This window comes from Coregonus clupeaformis, unplaced genomic scaffold (genome assembly GCF_020615455.1).
Source record: "Coregonus clupeaformis isolate EN_2021a unplaced genomic scaffold, ASM2061545v1 scaf0754, whole genome shotgun sequence".
Lineage (NCBI taxonomy): Eukaryota > Metazoa > Chordata > Actinopteri > Salmoniformes > Salmonidae > Coregonus > Coregonus clupeaformis.
This window is the reverse complement of record NW_025534209.1, coordinates 1-23,263: the sequence shown is the minus strand read 5'-3', so window position 1 is coordinate 23,263 and position 23,263 is coordinate 1. Positions and strand designations below refer to the sequence as shown.

The window sequence follows — 23,263 nt, the reverse complement described above, 5'->3', positions numbered from 1 at the left end:
CATCTGTGGGCTATCACAGGGGTATAACACACCTTATCTGTGGTAATCTCTAGGAAGGGACGTTCCCACAGAACCCTGGGAGCACAGACACTGTTGGAGGTGTGAAGACAGATGAAAACGTGAAATCAACGAAATGAATGTTACTGTGTGAATTAAATTGTCATGTTTGAATTGTTTCAAAAGTTCATAAAGAGCTATGCAGTGTTAGATTTTCGCCAGGCATAATGGGACCCTTGTCATCCAAAAGTTATACTTTTGAATTATCTGTCCATAGAACATTCTTCCAAGAGTCTTGAGGATCATCCAGGTGCTTCCAGGTGCTTTTTGGCAAACTTGAGTCAACTTTTTGGACGACATGGGTCCCATTATGAATGGTGAAAACCAAACACAGCATCCACAGTAAGAACCTCACACCAACGGTCAAGCATGGTGATGGTAGTGGGATGGTTTGGGGATGCTTTGCTGCCTCAGGACCTGGACGACTTGCCTTAATAGAAGGAACCGAACCATGAATTCTGCTCTGTATCAGAAAATTATACAGGATAATGTTAGGCCATCCATCTGTGAGCGGAAGCTGAAGCGCAGCTGGGTCATGCAGCAAGGCAATTATCCAAAACACACAATCAAGTCTACATAAAAATGGCTAAAAAGCAACACATTTGAAGTTTTGGAATGGCCTAATCAAAGTTCAGACCTAATCCCAATTGAGATGTTGTGGCAGGACTTGAAATTAGCAGTTCATGCTTGAAAATCCACAAATGTCGCTGAGTTAAAGCAGTTCTGCATGCAAGAGTGGGCCAAAATTCCTCCACAGCGATGTCAGAGACTGATCAACAACTACAGGAAGCATTTGGTTGCGGTCATTGCAGCTAAAGGTGGCACAACCAGTTATTGTGTGTATGGGTCATTGGGTGTCACATAACTTTGTTAATTAAATAAATAAAATAAGTATACCTTTTTTTTTTTTTTGTAAACTCAGGTTCCCTTTATCTAATATTAGGTTTTGGTTGAAGATCTGATAACATTCAGTATCAAAAATATGCAAGAACAGAGAAAATCAGAAAGGGGGCAAATACCTTTTCACGGCACTGTATGTCCTGATGCCTAGTCACCTTACCCCTATACATATCAATCAAATTCAATCAATCACATTTATTTATAAAGCCCTTTTTACATCAGCAGATGTCACAAAGTGCTATACAGAAACCCAGCCTAAAACCCCAAACAGCAAGCAATGAAGATGTAGAAGCACAGTGGCTAGGAAAAACTCCCTAGAAAGGCAGAAACCTAGGAAGAAACCTAGAGAGGAACCAGGCTCTGAGGGGTGGCCAGTCCCCTTCTGGCTGTGCCGGGTGGAGATTATAACAGTACATGGCCATTAAGGCAATCTTTTTCTCCAAGATGTTCAAACGTTCATAGATGACCAGCAGGGTCAAATAATAATCACAGTGGTTATAGAGGTTGCAACAGGTCAGTACATCAGGAGTAAATGACACTTGGCTTTTCATAGCTGGGCATTTAGAGGTTGAAATAGCAGGTGCGGTAAAGAGATAGAGTTGAAAACAGCAGGTCTGGGACAAGGTAGCACGTCCGGTGAACAGGTCAGGGTTCCATAGCTGCAGGCAGAAGAGTGGAAACTGGAGCAGCCCATATCTACCTCTATCACTCCAGTATCCCTGCACATTGTAAATATGGTACTGGAACTGACTGACCCTGTATATAGTATGCTGACTTACTTTCTCCTGTTCTTCTTATTTCTATTTCTCGTGTGTTTTTGTACTACCTTATGTTATTTTTAGTATTACTTTGATATTGATTACTGCATTGTTGGGTTTAGAGCTTGCAAGAAAGGCATTTTACTGTATTGGTGCATGTGACATTGCAACTTGAAACTGAAACATTGTAAACCAACTCCTGGTGTAGCATTCCGTTACACTATAGTGTGTTTTTTAAACTTAGCCTATAGACTTTTAGATATTTTTGTATATTTTAAAGACATTAAAGACTTTTGGTATGGTATGTACCATTTAATAATTGTATTCTTATTGCATAACTGTAATACATCTGATTACTTTTAAATGAATATGAACCGTAGTCCTCATATTTCGGAGAAGCTAATATTCTTTGTATTATTATTTGGTGAATGGTCTAATGGTAAATGTTATTCACACAACACATCTCCTGAGTGGGCTCCCGAGTGGCGCAGCGGTCTAAGGCACTGCATTTCAGTGCTTGAGGCGTCACTACAGACCCCCTGGTTAGATTCCAGGCTGTATCACAACCGGCCGTGATTGGGAGTCCCATAGGGCGGTGCACAATTGGCCCAGCGTCGTCCGGGTTTGGCTGGTGTAGGCCGTCATTGTAAATAAGAATTTGTTCTTAACTGACTTGCCTAGTTAAATAAAGGTAAATTAAAACATCCAAAATGCTTGGCCTCTAACTGTGCAGCTAAGGTTAACTCATTTAATGCTAGGACATTGACTGCAAGATATTAGCTCTTTTGTCTCTTAGCCTCTTAGTAGCATTCAGAGGTGACGCAAGGCTCGCTACCTTGGCTAGATAGCATTCACATAATAATTAAGTCAGATTAATGAATGTACTCTGAAACAAAAATATAAACACAACATGTAAAGTGTTGGTCCCATGTTTCATGAGCTGAAATAAAAGATCCCAGAAATTTGCCATACACACAAAAAGCTTATTTCTCTCGAATTTTGTGCACAAATTTGTTTACGTCACTGTTAGTGAGCATTTCTCCTTTGCCAAGATAATCCATCCACCTGACAGGTGTGGCATATCAAGAAGCTGGTTAAACAGCATGATCATTACACAGGTGCACCTTGCGCTGGGGACAATAAAAAGCCACTCTAAAATGTGCAGTTTTGTCACACAACACAATGCCACAGATGTCTCAAGTTTTGAGGGAGCGTGCAATTGGCATGCTGACTGCAGGAATGTCCACCAGATAATGAAATGTTCATTTCTCTACCATAAGCCGCCTCCAACGCCGTTTTAGAGAATTTGGCAGTACGTCAGCCCAGTACTGCCACAGGACCGCCACACCTGCAGGATCGTCTGAGACCAGCCACCCGGACAGCTGATGAAACTATGGGTTTGCACAACCGAAGAATTTCTACACAAACTGTCAGAAACCATCTCAGGGAAGTTCAACTACGTGCTCGTCGTCCTCACCAGGGTCTTGACCTGACTGCAGTTCGATGTTGTAACTGATTTCAGTGGGCAAATGCTCACCTTCAAAGGCTACTGGCACGCTGGAGAACTCTTCACAAATGAATCACGGTTTTAACTGTACCGGGCAGATTCACATCGTCGTGTGAGCGAGCGGTTTACTGATGTCAAAGTTTTGAACAGAGTGCTCCATGGTGGCGGTGGGCTTATGGTATGGCAAAGTTATGGACAATGAACACGATTGTATTTTATCGATGGCAATTTGTATGCACAGAGATACCGTGACGAGATCCTGAGGCCATTGTTGTGCCATTCATCCGCCGTGATCACCTCATGTTTCAGCATGATAATGCACAGCAAGGATCTGTACACAATTTCTGGAAGCTGAAAATGTCCCAGTCCTTCCATGGCCTGCATACTCACCAGACATGTCACCCATTGAGCATTTTTGCGATTCTCTGGATCTATGTCTACGACAGCGTGTGTCAAATCTACTCCCGCTCTCCCTCTCCGGCGCTCAAGGTCGCCAGTTGACTGTTCATTACGCACACCTGCCAGCATCGTTACACGCACCTGCGCAGTATTATGAGACTCACCTGGACTCCATCACCTTCCTGATTACCTCCCCTATATATGTCACTCCCTTTGGTTTCTTCCCCAGGCGTTATTGATTCTGTTCCTTTGTTTCATGTCTGTACGCTACTCGTATTTCTTGTTTTGTTCCATGTTTCATTTATTATTAAATTCACTCCCTGTACTTGCATCCCGACTCCGAGTGTACACGTTACAGAATAACGCCTCACCAATGGGAAGCATCAGGGAGTTTTGTTTTTTGTTGGTGACATCGGGTCCGAAGGCCACAGCCGAACAAACCTCCCATGCCTTAGCCGGCTCGTCAGGCTCCCGTGCCTCAGCCGGTTCGTCAGGCTCCCATGCCTCAGCTGGCTCTACAGGTTCCCGGTTCTCAGCAGAGGCGACCGGCCCCCAGGTCTCAGGAGAAGCGACTTATCCTCCCCTGGTCCTCGGGACCATCCCTTTGGTCGGCGTCGTCCTGCGGCTCCTCAGCTGGCTCGACAGGCTTCCGCGCCTCAGCTGGCTCGACAGGTTCCCGCGCCTCGGCTGGCTTGACAGGTTCCCACGCCTCAGCATAAGCGACTGGCTCCCGGGTCTCAGGAGAAGCGACTTATCCAACCCTGGTCCTCGGGACCGTCCCTCTGGTCGGCGTTGGATTGAGCCGCGCGTCGGGGGGGGGGGGGGTACTGTCATGGCTACTCCCGCTCCCCCTCTCCGGCACTCAAGTCAAGGTCGCCAGTTGACTGTTCATTACGCACACCTGCCACAATCGTTACGAGCACCTGCGCGGTATTATGAGACTCACCTGGACTCCATCACCTTCCTGATTACCCTCCTCTATATTTGTCACTCCCTTTGGTTCCTTCCCCAGGCGTTATTGACTCTGTTCCTGTGTGTCATGTCTGTACGCTACTTGTGTTTCTTGTTTTGTTCCATGTTTTATTTATTATTAAATTCACTCCCTGTACTTGCTTTCCGACTCCCAGAGTACATGTTACAGCGTGTTCCAGTTCCTGCCAATATTCATCAACTAGTTCCTGCCAATATTCAGCAACTAGTTCCTGCCAATATTCAGCAACTAGTTCCTGCCAATATTCATCAACTTCGCACAGCCATTGAAGAGGAGCGGGACAACAATCAACAGCCTGATCAACTCTATGCAAAGGAGATGTCGCGCTGCATGAGGCAAATGGTGGTCACACCAGATACTGACTAGTTTTCTGATCCATGCCCCTACCTTTTTTCTTAAGGTATCTGTGACCAACATCCTGTGAAATCCATAGATTAGGGCCTAATGAATTAATTTCAATTGACTGATTTCCTTTTTTGAACTGTAACTCAGTAAAATATTTTAAATTGTTGCATGTTGCATTTATATTTTTGTTCACTGTAGTTTCTTATTATATTAAACATAATTTACACCAACCTCCACACACACACACACACACACACACACAACTGAGGTCCACGTCCACCACAGCCCATCCTGTGTGCAAACTAGACAAACCAGTCACCTCCCTACTGCCTCTCAACCACACCCTGACAACATGTGGTCTGACCACACACGCTGTCCTTCACTCACCTTCGCTAACCATGCTCATATGATAATGAGTAACCTCCCTAAAAATGTCTAGGCTGTAGCTCAGTGGGCTAACATAGAGCTTCTTCACACTTACTGCAATTGTCATAAAAATACAGTCGGCTACACATATTACTAAAATGTAAATGTGCGTACTTGCTACATCTCGACCACTACCTCCGGAAGTAGCGCAGGACATTCAACAGTTGCCCCACTTGAAGCAGGGCAGTGTGAACAGAATTGCATCATTGAGCCAACACTCCTACAGTATAAATGGTAATCTTTTTTGAAACAGCTGAAATGCATAGACATTTTTCTAATATTTGAGACTTGTTTTATTGAACTTTTACCTGAAAAAGCTGTATAAATTGTCGCAGTAGACTAGCTTCCGGTGTGGCTACCCAATGAGCACCGGCTACCCTATTATGCACAGGATCCATAGTGACGAATGAAGTTGTTTTGATAGCTACATTGCTCTACGTGGCTACGGTAGCAGTAACTATGGGTAGCTACCGCAAGAGTTTGGACTTCTGTTAATGTTATGACGAGGGAAGTAGCTAGCTAGCTAGGACACTGGTACAGTGTCCTTTGCCCTGCCCCGGAAGCAGCTAGTTATTTTCCGGTTGTTGACAAACAGTTTTCCATAACAGCTAGCTTCCTTAGCCTTAAGGAAGTCATTCATCACTATTGACCCTGTGCGAATTGGGTAGCATGATAACGGGCTACCCAATTTGCATGTGGTCCATTGTTAGCAAGGATGTAACGTTAACAGAAGTCCAAACTCTTGCGGTAGCTACCCATAGTTGAAGCTAATATAGCCACGTAGAGCAACGTAGCTATCAAAACAACGTCATTCGTCACTACAGGGTTGACGGAACCTTGCTAACAATGGACCCCGTGCATCAGTGGAGGCTGCTGAGGGGAGGACGGCTCATAATAATGGCTGGAACGGAGCGAATGGAATGGCATCAAACCATGTGTTTGATGTATTTGATACCATTCCACCTATTCTGTTCCAGCAATTACCACGAGCCCGTCCTCCCAAATTAAGGTTCCACCAACCTCCTGTGTTGTGTATATTGGGGAGCCTGTGCCAGATAGGAAGTGGAAAATCTGTCTCCCTCCAGCAGGTGGCATTTTTTTGTTGTTTCGCCCACCAAGCAAAGAGGTTTATTTGATCTAATAAAAGTTTCGTAATGCTTAAATTGTTACAAGTGTACTGATATAAGTAGGACACGTGACAACCCGGCAACTTTGAGAAAAAACACTTTATATCGGAGTTGTCTCGAGATGGCTATGCATATCCATGACATGAGGCTAGCAGCATAGCATCTCTCTCCATTGAATACAGGCGGTTGACGTCAACAAGCCTCATTTAAAAATGGATTACAATAATGAGATGTATCCACCAATCCAAAGAAGGTATAGGCGGGAGCCAGACAGCCCCCCATGCCGCTTTGTGGACAACGACTCACATTGTTAGGGCAGAGAGACATGTATCTTGTCAGTATATCCATAATCTTTACCCATGCTCATTGGGTAGCTACACCGGCTGCACTGAATCACTTAAAACTATTCAAGCCCATCCCAACCACCCAAAACATGTAAAATGTAAATCATACAAGTAGTATATGTTTTCTCATTTGTAAGATTGTGTGGTGATTTCACTACCACACAGGTCCTAGAGTGGTGGTGGGGGGGAATTGTTTTCCAGAGTTTTTCCTGATCTGGTAGTAGGCTAACCTAATCAACTCCGGACTAGTTGACCAACTCTGGCGGCAGGTAGAGTAGCGGTTAGAGCGTTGGGACAGTAACCGAAAGGTTGCTTGTTTGAATCCCCGAGCTGGCAAGGTGGAAAAACCTGCTGTTCTGCCCTGGAGCAAGGCAGTTAACCCCCACAACTGTGCTGTGGATGTTGATGAAGGCAGCCCCCTGCACCAGAGGGGTTGGGTTAAATGTGGAAGACACATTTGGGTTGAATGCATTCAGTTGTACAACTGACTAGTTATCTCCCTTCCCTAGTTGTAGTGTATGACATAGTAATAAATCAGCTGCAAAAAAAACGGTTTTATATGGGCTAAAATGGAACCAGATGATTTTTCTAATCAGGTCATATGGTTTAATGGTCTCGCAGTTCTTGTCCTGACAACAACTGTGATTGGACAAAAATGAACAGGGCTGATCTAGCTGTATGCAGGGTTGCATGGTGTAGGCCAGGGATCATCAACTAGATTCAGCTGTGGGCCGATTTTTTCTTGAGGGATGGTCAGGGGGCCGGAACGTAATTACAAATAATTTGTAGACTGCAAATTAACCGCAAGAAGCCCAAACAGATATAATATTGGAATAAAACATAACAATTTCAAACCTTGCTTACATTTGTTTATGATCACGTGTCTCTCTATTATTCTTGGAAATACTTGGGAACAGATTTCCCAAATTAAAATCTGATCCAAAAGCTGATTTCCTGGTGTTTTTACAGTTTTTTATATCCAACAATGAAAATATAACCCCAAATAAATATATATATTTTTTTGCTCAGAAAACATGGGGGGCCAAATAAAACCACCCGCCGGGCACCTTCGGCCCGCGGGCCGCCAGTTGGGGAATGCTGGTGTAGACCTTTGCATCTGTAATTAAAAAGATACTCATACAGCATGTCATCTCCATTGTGTTGATTGATTAATTCCAGTCAATCATTTTTGGATTAAAAAGGCCTAGGTAGCCTAGCCACTGAAGTGTGAATATACACCAAATCTGATCACATTCACATTGGCTTGAGATAACACAATAATAATATGCCATTTAGCAGACGCTTTTATCCAAAGCGACTTACAGTCATGCGTGCATACATTTTTGTGTATGGGTGGTCCCGGGGATCGAACCCACTACCTTGGCGTTACAAGCGCCGTGCTCTACCAGCTGAGCTACAGAGGACCATGAATCTAGTTAAGTTAGGACATGGGTAGACCTAGTGCATGTGAGTCTCAGATCCATAGATTGCTATGGTATTTCAAGTGGCCTACTTGTGTGACCTGATAGGGCAGTAAACTGGAATGCTGACATGCTGACTGATGTTGTGAAGGGTTAATAGGTTGTATGGAGACTAACCAGGTACCTTCTAGAGACACTGAGACATGTTCAGTCATGTTAAGCCATTCCTTTCCTTTAGTCTAAGGTCAGTTTAGCGCTTTTTCACAGTATGGCTAGATTTGAGTTCAGGACTTGGGAAAGGTTATCTGATCCTAGATCTGTGCTGGAGGGCAGACTGGAAATATAGCACAGTGTAGTCAAAGTCGACCTATGACCGTTGGTAATTAGTTGAAGGGCAGAAGTTGGGAGAAAATACAAAAATAGCCAAACATTTTTGAGTAGGCTAGCAGAGTATGCTATTGAAACCACTGACCAATGGTCTTTTTCAAGTGGCTCAGCAGAGGGAGCAGTGGGGATAGTATCTTCTGTCCAGGACAAAGAGGACTGGATGAGAGAGAAAAGGGAAAGTAAATCAGCAGAAACAGACTGGCTTCCAGAACAGTTCCATTAATCATTTAAAACACATACCCATGTAACACCAGAGGAGCAACCAAGCAACAGACAAACACAAACACACACACACACTCACACACACACACACACACACACACACACACACACACACACACACACACACACACACACACACACACACACACACACACACACACACAGTAACACAGTGACACACACACATACACACACACACACACACACACACACACTGAACAGCCTCTCTATAGCCTCTCATTGGACACAAGTCTTTATGTCGTGCGATCTGATTGGTTTGTTGATCGCTTTGCCTGCCCATTGCTATATTTCTACTGGATAGTGTCCAGTGGCTCCATTTTAAGCTATTTGACCACATTAAAAGTCCAGCAACACTTGCTATGACTTTGTTTTTGTTCATACTCACTCTAGTGAGTAGATTGGACCATGGTTTTATGGACACACAGTCGATTGTTTTGCCTGTACAGTGCAATATTTGTACCATATAGTGTCCAGTGTTTCCATTTTAAGCAGTTTGACCACAGTAAATGGCCAGCAATGCTCCATATTATTCAGATCCTCATGAAATTACCAAAAGTAATTGGACACCTGCTCGTCGAACATCTCATTCCAAAATCATGGGCATAAATATGAACAAATATGAATCATTGTTAATGTTTAGACGATTATTTTTAATATATCATGAATAAATACAGGTTATTGACACTTTTCTACTATTACGTGGGGGACTTTTATTTAGAACGTTTCCAAAATTCCGTGACCCGGAAGTACTTTTTTAGTGTCGCTGACAAGACGCTAATGAAAACAGCGCAGCTAACCAGACAGTTATAAAGGTGAAAAGAAAGGTAACTAGCTGTGGTTAGTTAAGATAACCACAATTTAACCGTTAGACACATCTCTACTGAATGACACAGTGCATTAGCCACATATTTGCGAGTTTCTCAAGCCTCACTAACATGTTAGCTACAGTAGCCTGATACTGATAGGTAATGTAAGTTAGCCATATGCCTAGGTGATTTTCACAGTTAAAGATCCGGCTAAATTCACATATAATCGGCAAACTAGCTAGCTAGTTAGCTACCAAACTTTGGTAACCAAAGTTAGCAAGCATGTATGACAGCTAAGCTAGCTAGCTTGTTAGGAACCGAAAATGTTTACATGGTAACGTTCTTGTGTACAGTAGCTAATCATGTCATAGTAGAAGAGGAAGTTAATAACGCCTTAGGTCTGTCTACGTGACAACATAGACAAAGCGCTCTCAATTCAAAGGGCTTTATTGGCATGGGAAACATATGTTTACATTGCCAAAGCAAGTGAAATGGATAAGAAACAAACGTGAAATAAACAATCAAATGAACAGTAAACATTACTCACAAAAGTTTAAAAGCAATAGAGACATTTCAAATGTCATATTATGGCTATGTACAGTGTTATAACGATGTGCAAATAGTTAAAGTACAAAAGGGAAAATAAATAAACATAAATATGGGTTGTATTTACAATGGTGTTTGTTCTTCACTGGTTGCCCTTGTGGCAACAGGTCACAAATCTCTCTCTCTCTCTCTCAATTCAATTTCAATTTCAATTTAAGGGCTTTATTGGCATGGGAAATGTGTGTTAACATTGCCAAAGCAAGTGAAGTAGATAGTAAACAAAAGTGAAATAAACAATAAATATTAACAGTAAACATTACACTCAGAAGTTTCAAAAGAATAAAGACATTTCAAATCTCTCTCTCTCTCTCTCTCTCTCTCTCTAGGCTCTTGTCACTCTGGGAGCTTCTCTGTGTGTGTGAGTGCGTGAAAGAGAGGAAAAAGTGAGTGTGTGTTGCTGCCTATCTCGGCTCCTCCTTGGAGGATGACCATGGAAGAGATGAGGATTGAAACCGAGACAAACTCCATGGTCTCCATGACGCTATACGCTGTCATGTACCCAGTTTTTAACGAGGTAATGTGTGTGAGTGTATTTGTCTAATAGATTCAGGTAAATTTGCCAGTGCGACCTGTAAGCTACTAGCCCAAATGAAAAACATATTGATCTCAAAGAATAGTGGATAATGCGTGCATAATTTAAGTATCAGGTGATTTTATCTTTAATTTGCGGGCTGAGCAAGCTAGCCTATAACCTATAATAACCTACCCTCCATACACAAATCATTTATAATTTATAGATGTGCAGCTTGTGCTTAACTTAACGTAGCAGGCTTGGACCAAACACTTCGCAAACTATTCAGATTGGAATGGCAACACGTGGAAACCATACAATAAAAATAAACTACAAATCAAATGTTATTTGTCAGATGCTTCGTAAACAACAGGTGTAGACTAAAAGTGAAATGCTTACTTACGGGTCCTTTTCCAACAACGCAGAGTTAAAGATGCACTATGCAGAAATCGCATTTCCTGATTGCTAAAATTCTAATAGTTCGCCTAATTTCAGTTTGTGACAAAACAAGCAAGTATAGTGTAGAGAATCATTTTACCATCTAAACCGCTGTGAAATATATTTTCCATAACCAAAAATATGTATTTTCAGCTGTTCAAATCAAATTTTATTTGCCACATGCGCCGAATACAACAGGTGTAGACATTACCGTGAAATGCTTACTTACAGCCCTTAACCAACAATGCATTTATCTTTTAATAAAAAAGTAAAATAAAACAACAACAACAACAAAAAAGTGTGGAGAAAAAAAGAGCAGAAGTAAAATAAAATAACAGTAGGGAGGCTATATACAAGGGGGGTACCGGTGCAGTGTTTGAAGGTGGTGTACAAAACCGAAAGTAAAAAGAAGCAAAAACGAAACTTAAGAACGGGAAGCATAGAAATATCGCCTATAGAATCGATCTACCGCTTCTTAGACTTGCTTTCATGAGAATGACAGATCTATAACACACATTTCTATGTGAATTTAGTCAGGTCACCCAAAAAGTTACATATTGCAGCTTTAAAGATAAAAAAAATATATAGAAATAGTGACACAAGGAATAAATACACTGTGAATAACTAATAACAAAAACGAGTAAAATTACACTAGATGACCAAAAGTATGTGGACACCTGCTCGTCAAACATCTCATTCCAAAATCATGGGTATTAATATGGCATTTAGCAGACGCTTTTATCCAAAGCGACTTACAGTCATGTGCGCATACATTTTTACATATGGGTGGTCCTGGGGATCGAACCCACTACCCTGGCGTTACAAGCACCGTGCTCTACCAATTGAGCTACAGAGGACCACATTAATATGGAGTTGGTCCCCCCTTTGCTGCTATAACATCCTCCACTCTTCTGGAAAGGCTTTCCACTAGATGTTGGAATATTGCTGTGGGGACTTGCTTCCATTCAGCCACAAGAGCATTAGTGAGGTCGGGCACTGATGTTGGGACATTAGGCCTGGCTCGCAGTCGGCGTTCCAATTCATCCCAAAGGTGTTTGATGGGGTTGAGGTCAGGGCTCTGGGCAGCCCAGTCAAGTTCTTCCACACTGATCTCGACAAACCATTTCTGTATGGACCTCGCTTTGTGCACGGAAAGGGCCTTCCCCAAACTGTTGCCACAAAGTTGGAAGTACAGAATCGTCTAGAATGTCATTGTATTCTGTAGCGTTAAGATTTCTCTTCACTGGAACTAAGGGGCCTAGCCCGAACCACGAAAAACAGCCCCAGACCATTATTCCTCCTCCACTAAACTTTAAAGTTGGCACTATGCATTGGGGGAGGTAGCGTTCTCCTTGCATCCGCCAAACCCAGATTTGTCCGTCGGACTGCCAGATGGTGAAGCGTGATTCATCACTCCAGAGAACGCGTTTCCACTGCTACAGAGTCCAATGGCGGCGAGCTTTACACCACTCCAGCCGACACTTGGCATTGCGAATGGTGATCTTAGGCATGTGTGTGGCTGCTCGGCCATGGAAACCCATTTCATGAAGCTCCCGACGAACAGTTATTGTGCTGAAGTTGCTTCCAGAGGCAGTTTGGAACTCGGTAGTGAGTGTTGCAGGCGAGGACAGACAATTTTTCCGCGCTACGTGCTTCAGCACTCTGTGGTCCTGTTCTGTGAGCTTGTGGGGTCCACCACTTCGCGGCTGAGCCGTTGTTGCTCCTAGAGGTTTCCACTTCACAATAACAGCACTTACAGTTGACTGGGGAAGCTCTAGCAGGGCAGAAATTTGACAAACTGACTTGTTGGAAAGGTGGCATCCTATGACGGTGCCACGTTGAAAGTCACTGAGCTCTTCAGTAAGGCCATTCTACTGCCAATGTTTGTCTATGGAGATTTCATGGCGGTGTGCTCAATTTTATACACCTGTCAGCAACGGGTGTGGCTGAAATAGCGGAATCCACTAATTTGAAGGGGTGTCCACATACTTCTGTACATATAGTGTATATAGCCACTGACGTGGATGATTGACTGGCCCGGAGGGTTTCCAAAACCTCCTCGGACCAGCGGGCATTCCTGTAAGTTGACCCCTCGACGAGTGTGTTTGTTCTTGTCAGCAGCCAATAACAATGTGTGTGTGTGTTGGTTTGGCAGCTGGAGAGGATCAACTTGTCAGCTGCCCAGACTCTGAGAGCAGCCTTCATCAAGGTAAGACACACAGGACCCATGACCTCTAACCCCTTACCTCATGAATATATGACCTTTGCTCTTACGTAACCCCTGGGCTCTTTTTGCATCTCAGTAGTCTAAATCAAGGATGGACAGCTTGAATAATCAGCAGATCTAATTGTGTGTTTGTGTTGCTAGGCGGAGAGGGAGAACCCAGGCCTAACTCAGGACATCATAATGAAAATTCTGGAGAAGAAAAAGGTTCAGATAAACTACACAGAGTCTCTGCTGCGCATGGCTGCAGATGAGGTGGAAGGTGTGTGTGTATAAAAGTACCAGCACTAAGCATCTGCTTACAAGGGCTTCAGTATGTTTGTAGTTGTTTATTACATTTACTCCTATGTCCTATCCCCTGTGTGTGTGTGGTCTAAGGCACTGCATCGCAGTGCTAGTGTCCACTTGTTAATCCAGCTTTCGAGGGAGACCAATGGGGCCGTCGCCAGGGTAGGGGAGGAAGCACTCATTATCAGGGTTTGTTTGTTCCACAGGGGTATGAAATAACTTACGCTCTGGATAAGAGCGTCCTAATGACTAAAATTGTGTGTGTATTTGTGTGTGTAGAGTTCTTAGTGGACAGGCCAGAGCAGGAGTTTCAGGACCTAAATGAGAAAGCCAGAGCTCTGAAACACATCCTCAGTAAGATACCTGACGAGATCAACGACAGGGTACGCTTCCTACAGACAATTAAGTGAGTACACGCACACAGTATACACTAACACACACACACCTTCATTAGCATTTCCTTGAAATCCTGCTTTTGATTGGTGTTGGTTGTTGGTTTCCATAGAGACATCGCCAGCGCTATAAAGGAGCTCCTGGATACAGTCAATAACGTCTTTAAGAAATACCAATACCAGAACCGTAGGGTAAGACACACACAGGGACGTGCAAGTGGAATATACACTGAGTGGACAAAACATTAGGAACCCCTGCTCTTTCCATGACATAAACTGACCAGGTGAAAAGCTATGATCCCTTATTGATGTCACTTGTTAAATCCACTTCAATCAGTGTAGATGAATGGGAGGAGACAGGTTATAGAAGGACATGGATTGTGAATGTGTGCCATTCAGAGGGTGAATTGGCAAGACAAAATATTTACGTGCCTTTAACCTGGGTATGGTATTAGGTGCCAGGCGCACCGGTTTGAGTGTGTCAAGAACTGCAACGCTGCTGGGTTTTTCACGCTCAACAGTTTCCTGTGTGTATCAAGAATGGTCCAGCACCCGAAGGACATCCAGCCAACTTGACACAACTGTGGAAAGCATTGGAGTCAACATGGGCCAGCATCCCTGTGGAACACTTTCGACACCTTGTAGAGTCCATGCCCTGACGAATTGAGGCTGTTCTGAGGGCAAAAGGGGTTGCAACTCAATATTAGGAAGGTGTTCCTAATGTTTTGTACACTCAGAGTATTTCTTCCTTATCTGTAATGTGATCAATGGCTGCAAGGAGAGCTGATATCATTGTGAAGGCTATGTTCACATCTGTCTGTCTCTTTTCTGTGTGTTCAGGCTCTTGAGCACCAGAAGAAGGAGTTTGTCAAATACTCCAAAAGCTTCAGCGACACCCTCAAAACATACTTCAAAGATGGAAAGTGAGTCGTGTAGAGTAGATTCATAAGGACGCTGAATAGATAGATGCAAATCGAAAGCAGTGAATTGTGATTGGGGGATTTTTTCCTTCTTCACAAAACAGAAGTTACTCATCCCATTGCAAAAATACACTGAACAAAAATATAAACGCAACATAAAGTGTTGGTCCCATGTTTCATGAGCTAAAGTAAAAGATCCCAGAAATGTTCCATGCGCACAAAAAGCTTATTTCTCTCAAATTTGTTTACATCCCTGTTAGTGAGCATTTCTCCTTTGCCAAGATAATCCATCCATCTGACAGGTGTGGCATATTAATAACCTGATTAAATAGCATGATAATTACACAGGTGCACCTTGTGCTGGGACAATAAAAGGCCACTCTAAAATGTGCAGTTTTGTCACACAACACAATGCCACAGATGTCATGTTTTGAGGGAGCGTGCAATTGGCATGCTGACTGCAGGAATTTCCACCAGAGCTGTTGCCAGAGAATTTAATGATAATTTCTCTACCATAAGCCGCCTCCAATGTCGTTTTAAAGAATTTGGCAGTACGTCCAACCGCAGACCATGTGTAACCACGCCAGCCCATGACCTCCACATCCGGCTTCTTCACCTGCGGGATCGTCTGAGACCAGCCACCCGGACAACTGATGAAACGGTGGGCTTGCACAACCGAATAATTTCTGCACAAACAGAAACTGTCTCAGGGAAGCTCATCTGCGTGCTCGTTGTCCTCCATCAGGGCCTTGATCTGACTGCAGTTTGGCGTCGCAATCGACTTCAGTGGGCAAATGCTTAACTTCGATGGCTACTGGCACGCTGGAGAAGTGTGCTCTTCACGGATGAATCCCAGGTTTCAACTGTACCGGGCAGATGTTGTGTGGGCGAGCGGTTTGCTGATGTCAACGTTGTGAACAGAGTGCCCCATGGTGGCGGTTGGGTTATGGTATGGGCAGGCATAAGCTACGGACAACGAACACAATTGCATTTTATCAATGGCAATTTGAATGCACAGACATACGGTGGCAAGACCTTGGCCCATTGTCATGCCATTCATCTGCCGCTATCACCTCATGTTTCGGCATGATAATGCACGGACCCATGTCACAAGGATCTGTACACAATTCCTGGAAATTGAAAATGGCCTGCATACTCACAAGACATGTCACCCATTGAGCCTGTTTGGGATGCTCAGGAACAACTTGTATGACAGCATGTTCCAGTTCTCGCCAATATCCAGCAACTTTCCACAGCCATTGAAGAGGAGTCGGACAACATTCCACAGGCCACAATCAACAGCCTGATCAACTCTATTCGAAGGAGATGTGTTGCGCTGCATGAGGCAAATGGTGGTCACACAGGATACTGACTGGTTTTCTGATCCACACACCTACCTGTTTTTTTAAGGTATCTGTGACCAACAGATGCATATATCTATTCCCAGTCATGTGAAATCCATAGATTAGGGCCTAATGAATTTATTTCAATTGACTGATTTCCTTATATCAGTGGTCACCAACCTTTTCTGAGTCAAGATCACTTTTGCAGTCAAAAGCAAGCTCAGATTTGTTTTAAACATTACTTAAAATGTAACAACCTAATAAAAACAGTTCTGTAGGAATGAGGTTTGTGCAGTAGGCCTAATACATTATCACAGCATATTGGCGATATGCTTGGCCTGACAATATTGTTCTTCTCAGACCATATTATATTTCAAAACTCAAACTTTGATAACAGAATGGATCAGTTGGTGTAGCACTTGCGAGGCACAGCTGAGCATAAATTGAAATAATTAGCGTTTTTATTTTACTGGACTGATGGTACCTGCGTCTGATGGTCAATGGCGCTTTCAAGACAACTGGGAACTCTGAAAAAAACAAGGTACAATTATGACGTCCATGATATTCAGGTCGGAAATTCTGAGCTCTAGAAAGATACCCGAGTTTCCGATTTGTAATTCCTAGTTCAAAACTATTCTTCCCAGTCGGATCTAGTTTTTTTCAGAGTTCCCTGTTGTTTTGAACACAGCATTAGTCTCAGCGGAGGGAGGGAGAGAGCAGCAGCGGGTCCGCCTCTCACGGTCCATGCTCTCTCCTTCCTTGCCTCAGGTGAGACTGACCAGAGAGAGGGAACACCGTCTTCCACCTGATGGCAAAACCAGTCGCAGCTCATCTGCCTCATGCACAAATTCATGTTGTTCCTATGACCAGAGAAATGTTCCTCTATATTAAAATAGACATGACGAGCTGCTAATAACAATAAAAACTCAGGGCTATCGATACACTTGGCTACTAATTCATTGCAGCTGCAGCGCGAGTGGTAGTACAGAGTACGTTTTATGTTTTGTAATAGTGCTGAATAAAAACTGTGTTGACAGTGCTGAATAAAAACTTTAACATGAATTCACTCATAAAAACAGCAGCTCTTTGCTGTATTCTTTGACAGTCGCTCTCTGATCATGGTTTTTAAAAGTTATGAAATCTCATGTAGGCTAGTATCAAACTTTGCTGGAAGCTGTAAAGTCCTAACCGACTTGCCAAAACTATAGTTTGTTAACAAGAAATTTGTGGAGTGGTTGAAAAACGAGTTTTAATGACTCCAACCTAAGTGTATGTAAACTTCCGACTTCAACTGTATGTGAGAAAGCTGTTCATTGACTACAACTCAGCGTTCAACACTATAGTGCCCACAAAGCCCATCACTAAGCTAATGATCCTGGGACTAAAAACCTCCCTCTGCAACTGGATCCTGGACTTCCTGACGTGCCGCCCCCAGGTGGTAAGGGTAGGCAACAACACATCTGCAACACTGATCCTCAACACTGGGCCCCCTCAGGGGTGAGTGCTTAGTCCCCTCCTGTACTCCCTGTTCACCCACGACTGCGCGGCCAAGCACAACTCCAACACCAACATTAAGTTTGCTGGCGACACAACAGTGGTAGGCCTGATCACCGACAACGATGAGACAGCCAGGACAACAACCTCTCCCTCAATGTGAGCAAGACAAAGGAGCTGATCGTGGACTACAGGAAAAGGAGGGCCGAACAGGCCCCCATTAAAATCGACGGGGCTGTAGTGGAGCGGGTCGAGAGTTTCAAGTTCCTTGGTGTCCACATCACCAACAATCTATCATGGTCCAAACACACCAAGACAGTCGTGAAGAGGACACGACAACACCTTTTCCCCCTCAGGAGACTGAAAAGATTTGGCATGTGTCCCCAGATCCTCAAAAAGTTATACAGCTGCACCATCGAGAGCATCCTGACCGGTTGCATCACCACCTGGTATGGCAACTGCTCGGCATCTGACCGTAAGGTGCTACAGAGGGTAGTGCGTACGGCCCAGTACATCACAGGGGCCAAGCTTCCTACCGTCCAGGACCTATATACTAGGCATGTCAGTAGAAGGCCCAAAAAATTGTCAAAGACTCCAGTCACCCAAGTCATAGACTGTTCTCTCTGCTACCGCACAGCAAGTGGTACCGGAGCGCCAAGTCTAGGTCCAAAAGTCTCCTTAACAGCTTCTACCCCCAAGCCATAAGACTGCTGAACAATTAATCAAATGGCCACCCAGACTATTTACATTGACACCTCCCCCCTTTGTTTTTACACTGCTGCTACTCGCTGTTTATTATCTATGCATAGTTACTTTACCCCTACCTACATGTAAAAATTACCTCAACTAACCTGTACCCCTGCACATTGACTCGGTATCGGTACGCCCTGTATATAGCCTCGTTATTATTTTATTGTGTTACTTTTTATTTTATTTTATTTTTTACTTTAGTTTATTTAGTAAATATTTTCTTAACTCTATTTTTTGAACTGCATTGTTGGTTAAGGGTTTGTAAGTAAGCATTTCACCGTAAGGTCTACCTACGCATGTGAGAAATAACATTTGATTTGATTTGATTTCTGATTCGATGTTGAGTTTATATTTTGTTCAGTGTGCATTAATACTAGTAATATTAGTAGTGGGGATGTTCTTACTAACTGTTTATTTTACTATGTCCACGAGAAACCAATTATTTAAGCAGGTTTAAAATATCAGGGCTATTTTGAAACAACTTTCTTGCTGACAGTGTATTTTTGTTTTATATGCAGTTGTTAAATAATAATATAAATGAACCATCCTTGTTTCCAGGGCGATCAACGTGTTCATCAGTGCGAACAGACTGATCCACCAAACCAACCTCATTCTGCAGACCTTCAAGACCGTCATATAGGTACACTAGTGGTGTGTGTGTGTGTGTCAGTGTGAGACATGGAGATAGTTACAGAGTTCTAGTTGGATATAACCTGTTTTTGCATGGACATTGCCATTGAGAGCTTCCACCATTTTCAAGTCGACAACAGGGTGGCAATCCCTATGGGTTTGGAGGGATCAGCCAATGATCAGAGCAATGACTTCTTCATCAAATTGGGTCACCTGGTTTGTAAATGGCTTTAAGCTGTATCACTGCCATCTAGTGTCCACAATAAATGAATGACACACAAGATTTGGTTCAAGACTCCAGCACTGCAGGTGGCGGTAAATCACCATTATAAGGTTTATGCTTTTTTTAAACACAAAATAATAAGAAGAAAATTGACTACTTCAAAATGTAGATAGCCTCAATGGCACTGCCCGTGCTGTCACAGAAGCCATAATGGGACAGATACAAAGATTAGATCTCTAACTAACTCTATGGTGTGAGATTGTTTATGATGCTGGTGCTGGTGTCTATGTCCACTGACAGCCTCCTCTCTCCTGTGTTTGTCTTTGTCTGCACGTGTGTGTGTAGGGATGCCTTGGAGAGGCCATCTGATCTTCCAACGAAGCAACATTCAGAAAGGCATATGATCGTAGAGCACCTTTTACCAGATTTAAATGTAAAATATAGGCTTGATTTTATCGGACAGTTTTAATTTATACGCCTGAGGTGCGTTCAACAAGGCTGATGTTAGCAGTGAAATACGTAAGCTTTTAAAATGTTAGCTAACGTTAGTGAATGTTTAATGGCGAAAAGCTGAAAAACATTTGAATATGTGATAGCTTTTTTAGTTATCCCTATGTACTGTTTAATTGTTTGAATCAACATTTAACGTTTTGGGACCGTCTTGTTGATTGGGCTGTGACAATACCAGTATGACAATATCTTTTCCATGGCAAAAATGAAAACATGAAGCAGACAGAACTCTTTGGTCCTTAAAAACCTGCTGTATGTAAAATATTCTGTGCAATATCTTGGAAAATAAATAAAGGTGACAACATAATGATATTTGTTTCCAACATTAGGGCTGTTTTCCTAAAGAGGTTAAATCCGCTTCGTGTTTTGTTTCCTTACCACGATACTAACGAGTATCGTGATACTGGTATCTTCCCGGCCCTACTTGTTGAACGCACACCTGGTCTTGTTAGAAGTAGAGGAGACGAGGTGTTTATCAGACTAATTGCCATTTTTGATAATATATATTAATGTGATTACTTTACATTAGGCTCAAGGTAGAAGTTGCCCCTAACCACATATCTAGGATCAGATTACCTTTCCCCAATATTAATGTTAACTATTACTGGGATGAAGAATATAGTTAGCTCCAAAAGTATTGCATTTTTGTTGTTGTTTTGGCTCTCTACTCCAGCACTTTGGATTTGAAATGATACAATTACTATGAGGTTGAAGTGCAGACTGTCAGCTTTAGTTTGAGGGTATTTTCATCCATACCGGGTGAACCGTTTAGAAATTACAGCACTTTTTGTACATAGTCCCCCCCCCCATTTTAGGGGACCAAAAGTATTTGATACAAATTCACGTATGTGTAGTAAAAGGTTAAGTATTTGGTCCCATATTCATAGCACACAATGACTACATCAAGCTTGTGACTACATATTTGTTGGATGCATTTGCTGTTTGTTTTGGTTGTGTTTCAGATTATTTTGTGCCCAATAGAAATGAATGGTAAATAATGTATTTTCATTTTGGAGTGACTTCTATTGTAAATAAGAATAGAATGTTTTAATGTACATTAATGTGGATGCTACCATGATTATGGATAATCCTGAATAAATCGTGAATAATGATGTGAGAAAGTTAGACGCACAAATATTATACCCCCCAAATGCTAACCTCCCCTGTTATTGTAATGGTGAGAGGTTAGCATGTTTTAGGGGTTTGATATTTGTGCATTGTAACTTTCTCACTCATCCTTATTCACAATGCATTCAGGATTATCCGTAATCATGGTAGCATCCACATTTATGTAGAAGTGTTTAGAACCATATTCTATTATATGACAGTCTGCACTTTAACCTCATAGTCATTGTATAATTTCAAATCCAAAGTGCTGGAGTACAGAGCCAAAACAAACAACACACAAATTCACTGTCCCAATACTTTTGGAGCTCACTGTATCTGACCCTGTGCCAGTGCTTAGGGGCAACTTCCTCCTACATCTACTATAGCTTCTTAATCATGCTTTCAGAACGGAGACTGCTTTCACTACCTACTGTGCATCTCAAATGTCTAGGCCCTCTCTTAAGAGAAAGCAATATGATGTTCTAACCCTACTGGGTATGTCCTTTCACCTGTCCAGTCTTTACAGGTGAGTGCAGAGGGAGGGAAGGGAGCTGTGCGAGGAGAGGAAACCTTGTTAGATTATTGAGATGCACCCCTATTCTACTCTCTATTAGAAGACAGAAAACAACAAAAAACTTAAAGCACAGAGTTGCTGAATCCCAAATAGACTCCTGGACGTGGGGGTAGGAACGGATGGACTAGGGAGGGATCGGTTTGGGATTCAAAAAGTAACATTCCCACACTGTGTGTGTGTAGGTACAGAGAGCATGACTGAGGAGAGAGGAGGGTTTGTAAAAGGAGTCTGTCCCTGATGTTTAAAGATGAAGGGATAGAAACAGCTCCAGGTTGAAGCTGTCTCTGTATTTAACTGATACTGTTTGTCTGGTGGCAAATGTTCAATAAATCATTTCCTAATGATGCAGTTTGTTTTTGAAATGGAGTAGTTTTTAGGGAAGATGGGAGAGTGTGGGTGAGTGGAGATGAATTGGTGAGGGTTGGATAGAATGCATAAAAAGGAGTACTTGAGGAAGAGTGGTGAGATGGGTGATTTGGGCAAACGATGACGGGAAGACACACACAGGCTTTAGCCACTTGATGGCAGTGTGGTGCAGCCCTTCCACTGTTTACTCTAAAAACCTCTCATCTCTGATTGAACGCAGACAAGTAGAGATTTCTTTTAAGGCTACTGGGATTTACCCCAATGGGATTTTCCATGAATGGAGTACTTCAGATAAGATAGCGTTTTATTGTCTGTTTACACAGACATTTGCCTCAGCATAAAAACTAAACTTGTTATGTTTTCTGTTCCAGAGGTCTAGTGCTTAGCCCCTAGGCCCTAGCCCCTAACCCCTAGCCCCTAAGCACTTTTGTATATCTGAAAGCATTGTATAGGTGGAACCAGACCTGGGTTCAAATACTATTTAAAATATCTCAATTACTTTCACATACATTTCGAAGTAAGTATTCAGATATATTTTTTTTATTTGAAAAGACAAGTAGTTGAATATTGGAAAGCATTTCCTCATTGAAGAACCAACAAATGCCATTCTTCTCCAGATTTCTAGGGTGGTCTTGCTTTTAGTAAACACACTCATTACATGAAAATCTAGTACACTGAAGTACAATTTGAAGTACATGATATTCTAGTATATTTATTGTAAGTATACTAAATAAAAGTTTTGAAGACATGAAAAGAAAGTATACTTTTTGTATGTATACTGAAGTACACTTATTGAGATATGAAAATCAAGTATATGCTCATGAAGTATATTGCAGTACACTTTTCACAACATGAAAATAGAGGATATACTGTATATACTGTAATTTAATGAAAATGATGATGAATATAATAAACTGCATTCATCAATCTGACTTCATTATTATGTGAATAAATGCAACAGGCCCTGTACTTCTCTGGAGGATCTTAGTCAAGGCAGCGACCCTTGCATCACAACTCAGTATGACTATAATGAACGTGTCTATCTTGCACCATTATGCAATTATTAAGAGGCTTGTTACAAATAGCTAATCCTGGTGACCAATGTTCTAGCATTCATTTATTGAGGCAAGTAGACCAGGGATGTCAAGGTGGAACCGAAGCATAAGCTATGTGTAT

The 23,263-nt window shown here is 42.5% G+C and overlaps 1 protein-coding gene across 3 annotated transcripts; it reads left to right on the top strand.

Annotated features, from left to right (window-relative positions):
* The first annotated feature begins 9,642 nt into the window (after nt 1-9,642).
* On the top strand, nt 9,643-20,351 carry LOC121560177 (programmed cell death protein 10-like). 3 transcript variants are annotated; one of them, XM_041873202.2, is made up of 9 exons: nt 9,643-9,729; nt 10,644-10,831; nt 13,422-13,475; nt 13,635-13,752; nt 14,058-14,184; nt 14,284-14,362; nt 15,011-15,093; nt 19,236-19,317; nt 19,876-20,307. In XM_041873202.2, exons 2-8 carry the CDS (start codon nt 10,742-10,744, stop codon nt 19,315-19,317), a joined length of 633 nt encoding a protein of 210 aa, XP_041729136.1. In that variant the 5' UTR covers nt 9,643-9,729; nt 10,644-10,741; the 3' UTR covers nt 19,876-20,307. The 3 variants fall into 3 exon arrangements, with proteins under 3 accessions (XP_041729136.1, XP_041729138.1, XP_041729137.1); XM_041873203.2 differs by having other exon boundaries at nt 9,697-9,717; XM_041873204.1 differs by lacking the exon at nt 15,011-15,093 and having other exon boundaries at nt 19,876-20,351.
* The last annotated feature ends 2,912 nt before the right edge of the window (nt 20,352-23,263 follow it).